The sequence below is a fragment of the Lactuca virosa genome, chromosome 6 (assembly GCF_052849685.1).
Source record: "Lactuca virosa cultivar CGN04683 chromosome 6, Lactuca_virosa_CGN04683_v6, whole genome shotgun sequence".
NCBI lineage: Eukaryota > Viridiplantae > Streptophyta > Magnoliopsida > Asterales > Asteraceae > Lactuca > Lactuca virosa.
Window position 1 is genome coordinate 45,264,738 of NC_136431.1, and position 6,307 is coordinate 45,271,044.

Below are 6,307 nucleotides of genomic sequence, written 5' to 3' on the forward strand. Positions count from 1 at the left end.
ATGTAATATTCATATATGAATATGTATATGGATATGTATATTCATATATGAATAAGTGTATTCATATATGAATAAGTATAGAGGTACTGACTATTCATATATGAATATGACGACGATGGATGGTGGCGGAGGTGGCGGTGGTGGTTGGTGTGGTGATGGTGGTGGTCGGTGACGGAGGGGAGGTGGTGGATTCATATATTAATACACTTATATTTATATTCATATATGAATATTACTTATCATCTGTCGGCCGGTACGCAAAACTTTTTGCGACAAAAATAAATAATTGGCTGAGAATGATTTTCCCATTCTCAACTTTTGTTATTTTTTCTCAATTGAACTAATATATATATATATATATATATATATATATATATATATATATATATATATATATATATATATATAAAAGATCGGGTGAAGACTCATCTTAAAGTGAGGACTCGTGAGGAAATCTTAAAAAAATTGAAAAAAATCTAAAAAAAATACAAATTATAAAATCGAGCATATATCTATGTCCGGGAGAAAAAAAATGAAAAAAAAATTGGATCTCTAAAATTGAATCATGGATCATAATAATGCAAAATAAAAAAGTAAAATTGAATCATGGATCAATTTTAATGATGCAAAATTTTTTTCTAATTTTTTTTCTCCCGGACATAAATCTATGCTCGATTTTATGATTTGTATTTTTTTTAGATTTTTTTTTCAATTTTTTTTAATGTGTACTCACGAGTACTTACTTTAAAATGAGTCCTCACAAGTACCGGACCTATATATATATATATATATATATATATATATATATATATATATATATATATGTTTTCCAAAATATTTTAATTTTAATCCTATATTAAACTATTATATGTTTTTATTTGCTATTCTTCATAGAATTTGTAAATTTCAATAGAAAAGAGTAAATGTTTCTCCTAAAGAAAAGGAAGTAATGTTGGACATAAGAGAGTAAAGTTGAAAAATAGTCCTATCTACTAGGATCACAAAAGATATCCGACCACAAATTTAAGGGTAGTAAATGAAACTCTTTAAAATTCCAAGGACATTTTTAGAAACTAACCGAAAGCCCGCCCCCTCCGTCCCTGCATATAAGATATACTTGTTCAGATTCTGTTTTGATTTGCCTCTCTCTCTCTCTCATCAATGGAGCTTCAGCGTATCCTCTCTTACATCTTCTTCCTACTTTTCCTATTCACAATCTCTGGTAATTTTACGTCAGAATTTTCAATCGACATCGACAAAACTAGTTATTTCAGCTCTTTCCTTTTGTGTATTGAATTGCCTGCTGTGTCTTTGTGTAGGAGAATCAGTATGGGGGAATGGAGAAAATCAAGGAATGAAGACAGTGAATTGTCAAAAGAGCAGCGGATTTCGGCCGACGAAGCTTTTTGTGTTCGGAGATTCGTATGCTGACACCGGAAACAACCCGAAATCGCTGGCTAGTTCATGGAAAACCCCTTACGGTCTCACTTTCCCTGGAAAACCCGCCGGAAGATACTCCGACGGCCGTGTACTCACCGATTACCTCGGTATGATCCAAACACCATTACTTGCTTTCATTATATGCATAAAGATTCAATTCCCACGCGTCCTCTTGGAAACATAAAAATTACCAGCTGCTTTTAGTTGGAAATTTTATTATTATGGGGTCATATGTTAGAATATTATCGTTAAAACTTGTTTATTTTTTTTAGTTTCTACTGATCAAGATAACTAAAAGTTCTTTGTGAGCAATCATGCTCAATTTATTACTTAAATTGATAAAGGATTATAAGATTATTACATTAAGAAGTTAATGTCATTAAAGGAGGCTTTGATTACATTAATATTCATTGAACCTTTAAAAAAGTTTAATACTTTGACATTTTGGTATGTGAAGTATACTGAATTTAAGTATTATTTGTCAAACAATCCGTTTTCCTTTGTGAGAAGTTGTTTTTGTAAAGTGAAATTAAATATCATCATATATTTCTTCGTGCTTAGTATTTCTACTTAAAAACAAATGTCTTAAAATATTATTAATTTTATCAAAATATAACACTTATTAACATTTTATATGGATAGAAAGATAAATAGAAAAAAAAGATAATTGAATACTATTAAAATTTTCTTTTGTAAATATTTATATAATATCTTTATAAATTTTATTCAAATTTATTAAATAGTGTTATATTGTTTTTGTATACACACATACTACATCTATATAGGTATCTATATACTTAGAGAGGATAGATCCAAGATAAAATTGCACAAATGATCCTTGTGGCACACAAAAAATACCACTGCAAATTCTTTTGAGAAAATTTTAAAATGATTGGTTATTTTCAGGTTTAAAACACACGATAGATAGTTGTGGTTGGCAAAAAAAATGAACCACCATGTACGTTTTAAACCTGAAAAATGATCAATCATGTTAAAAAAAATCTTTAAAAGAACCTGCATTGTATATTTTGCCACCTATAAGGACAATTTGTGTCATTATATTAAGATCTTATAGACAAACGTAATTCGTAAGCATATGCTTCATCTCTTCTCTTTGTCAATATCCTTATGCTTCAATCGTAAGTCACATATCTTTTATCTAACAAAATAATATTGTTTTGTTTTCTAGCAATTTCTAGAACTTCGTTGTCATTGATCAATATAAGGTCAAATATATCAATTTTCGAATTTCAATAGAAAGTGACAACTAGTATTAAAAAGTGGTTCAAATATGATCGACAAGTGAACAGTTGTGCTAATCTTTGGAAAAATCATTCGTTTCATTACCTAGATTTAAGTGGTAAACGTGTATATTAAATAATTGACATGTACTTATTATAAATAAAATAACTTGAAAAAAAAAATATTATAGATGTTGAAACATGAATTTGTGCTTTTTAAAAAGTTGGTTGGTATGATGCCACTGTTGAGTAATGATAATTAGAAAGTGGTGGTGTGATGCGCTTGCTTTTTATTTGCTTTTTTATGTTTACATATTTAATTACTATATATTATCTATAATGACCTTTGTGTCCTTCACCTTTTTGTGATGTGTGTTATGTTGTTACATGGAAGGTGTTATCCAACTTTATTTTTCAAGTAATGGCATATAGGTCAATTTAACACATGGCAAAAAAAAAAAAAAAAAAAAACATTAACATTATTTTGGTCTTTACTCTTTAGCTTTCTCTTTCTATGTTTTGGTCTTTGGCTTTACTCTTTGTTCATCATCATTCCACGTCATGTCATACACTTTTGATACTTTACACTTTACCCCCTTCAACTTTCAACGTTGTTACAAAAAAAATACGTTAGTCTTTGACACGTATGCTATATTTTTCTTTCCCCAACTTTCACGTCAATATATTATCCAATAATTGTGTCAATTATGTCATTTTCACATTATTTATTATATAAAAGGAATAAAAGTTCCCTAATTAGAGAGATTATGATATTTGATATTTCTAAGTACGAAATACACACCTAAAGTAGTAAAAAAAATGTTTGGTTTCTTTTTGCCCCCCAAATATCCAACAACATTGTGTGCACGAAAGGGTACTAAATATTCTAACATAAAATAATTGAGGGTTCAAATTAGGCATTGCAATAAAACTTGAGGGACTAAAATGTTAAATACTACTTATTTGTTTTAAAACAATGTTACTTTTTATTCAAAAGAAAGCTACAACTACACAATGCATATGGTACAAGTAGACAATGCAAGTAACGATTATTGTAACTTTACTTTTGTGTAGTGCCATTGCCCATAAAAAAGAAAAAAGAGAAAGCACAAAAGCTTGCTTTTGTGAGTATATATCAAATAATTTTAGTGTTATGATGCCCTGTGCCAGCCTTAAATTGTCCCTCTTTACAATCAAACTTGCATTTTCATCTTGCACGCTAAGAAATTATTATCTAAATATATATATTCCAAAATCACCCTTCAAAATTCGTATAGATACAATCTACATCTATTTCTACTAATAAAGCGTTGTACTTTTGACCTTTTAAGTCTAATTTTTTTTTTCACTTTCAAAATATAATTTACAAAACATAAATTAGATATAATAAAATTTTAAAATACAATTAAATCAAAAAATATTGTTAGTCATGTTAGAAAATAACATAAAGTAATTAATGAAGTTTAAAAATACTATTGTTACTAAAATTAAAAATAATTTCTAATTATACTATACCATTTAATTTTATTAAGAACTAAAAAAACACACACACACATTTCCATGGAACGGAATTCAGACCGAAAGAAGGGATCACACTGTGATAGTCTAAGACCGAATCAAATATAACTGACCTGATTGAATTAGCATTAGTGATGTCTATGATTAAATCGGAGACTTCTAATTTTGGTATCAAACAGTCTAAATTTCTAATTTTGGTATCAACCCGTCTGAATTTAACTAAGTTAGCCTATTACCAAACTCAAGAAAAAGCATATCAAATAACCACTAATGAATGCTCATTTTATTCCTATATTTAAACAAATAATATATTTCCATGTCGTTTTTATGTTCGATTTTGTTTCCCTTTAGATCAAGGGGTCTAAAAAATACTATGAATTTGCAGCTAGGTTCATGGGACTCAAATCTCCATTACCATACCAATGGAGAAAATACGCGCCAAACAAACTCCGGAGTGGAGTCAATTTTGCCTACGGTGGAACCGGAGTGTTTGACACTGGCAATTTTCAGCCAAACATGAGCACACAGATTGGATTCCTTGAAGGACTAATTGAAGATTCAGTTTACGCAAAATGGGATTTGAAATCTGCGTTGGCTCTTGTCACCGTTTCCGGCAACGACTACGCTGCTTACACCTCTTCCGGTGGTTCTGACCAGGTAATTAAACCTCTCCTAACGTACATCCTTTGATGCGTAAGGTACAATCACTTCATGCGTATATGCTACATCTTTTTGGTTTTGACATTTGACGTGTTAGAAACAGTAGTTAATGTGGCTCATTTTTTAGAGCTTTAATTAATGTTCTGATTTCTGAAATCTGACTTAACTTTATACTCATTGGTTTGTTTACTACAAATGTGACACCTATTTTTCTAATTGATTGCCATGATTTTATTTTCTTCTAATAAAATCATATTTTTAAATGGGTGATGATAATAATTTATGTAGGGTTTGCCTACATTTATCACCCGTGTTGTCAATCAAATATCAATAAACTTGAAACGAATTCACGATATTGGTATACGACGAGTGGTGGTTGGTGGCTTACAACCTCTAGGCTGCCTTCCACAAATCACAGTCTCATCATCATACAATCAATGCAACGACACACAAAATTTAGCAGTCAATTTCCACAACCAATTGTTGCAACAAGTCGTAGCAACACTCAACAACAACACCAATAGTTCGGCTTTTCTCATCCTTGATCTTTTTAGCTCCTTCAACACAGTCCTAAAAAACAAAGGAGAATTCACAGGTATTTCATAAATTGATTTGTTTTCATGAAGTTGAATATAGTGACAAATTTGATTTCCATTTCCGTCGCTAATTTGTTGCTTATTAAGCATTATGCTAATTTGGTCGCGAATGTTAAATTCATGTGTAATTGTTGAATTCAGGGAGCTTGAGGTTTGATACTCCATTGAAGCCATGTTGTGTAGCCACAACAAGCGATTCCAACTGTGGAAGTTTAGATGAAAATGGAAAACAACTTTATACTGTTTGTAGTAAACCTGAGGGCACGTTCTTCTGGGACACGGTGCATCCAACACAGGCCGGATGGCGTGCGGTTTATTTGACACTTAGGTCATCTTTGAATCAAATTTACTATTAGGAGTTGTTCTTTTGCATGTTTTGTGTATCTTTTATTCTTGGTTATAAGTTAGGGAAGCCGTTTGATGGGTCCCAATCTTGAGGGATCTTTGGCGATTGTTTTGTTAAATGATAATGTGTTTTTTTAGTCTATAAAATTCGAAATTTAAATGTTATGTTGGTTAGAAGATCAAATAAAAAAGCAAGAGTCGGGCCTTTAAGTTACATATATAAACCTTCTCCTTTTGTAACCAACAAAGCTACACATTATATAATTGAATCACATCTGCTTAAATCTAGGTATTGGCTTTTGTAACATAAAATGGTCTCAATCTATATCTTTATTATATCTAGACTAAACTGCACAAATGGTCCCTGTGAAGAAAATTGTCACTTTGTTCCAAAAAGGTTTGGACTAGCACCAGAGGTCCAAAGTTTTCATTTTGTTGCGAGTTTGGTCCAATCTGCTTTGAACTTTTTCATAATGACGATTTTGCCCTTATTTTTTCCTATTTCAT

The 6,307-nt window shown here is 30.6% G+C and overlaps 1 protein-coding gene across 1 annotated transcript; it reads left to right on the forward strand.

The window, feature by feature from the left end:
* Positions 1-1,120: 1,120 nt before the first annotated feature.
* On the forward strand, positions 1,121-5,965 carry LOC145120715 (GDSL esterase/lipase At5g03610-like). Its single transcript, XM_079056518.1, has 5 exons — positions 1,121-1,222; positions 1,320-1,547; positions 4,585-4,856; positions 5,148-5,454; positions 5,597-5,965. The coding sequence occupies exons 1-5, from the start codon at positions 1,162-1,164 to the stop codon at positions 5,809-5,811; spliced, it is 1,083 nt and encodes a 360-aa protein (XP_078912644.1). The 5' UTR covers positions 1,121-1,161; the 3' UTR covers positions 5,812-5,965.
* The last annotated feature ends 342 nt before the right edge of the window (positions 5,966-6,307 follow it).

Coding starts and splice junctions, on each gene's coding strand:
- LOC145120715 (XM_079056518.1), top strand. CDS start 1,162: ATGGAGCTTCAGCGTATCCTCTCTTACATCTTCTTCCTACTTTTCCTA. Junction 1,548..4,584: donor TGTACTCACCGATTACCTCG/GTATGATCCAAA, acceptor ATGAATTTGCAG/CTAGGTTCATGGGACTCAAA. Junction 4,857..5,147: donor CTTCCGGTGGTTCTGACCAG/GTAATTAAACCT, acceptor TAATTTATGTAG/GGTTTGCCTACATTTATCAC.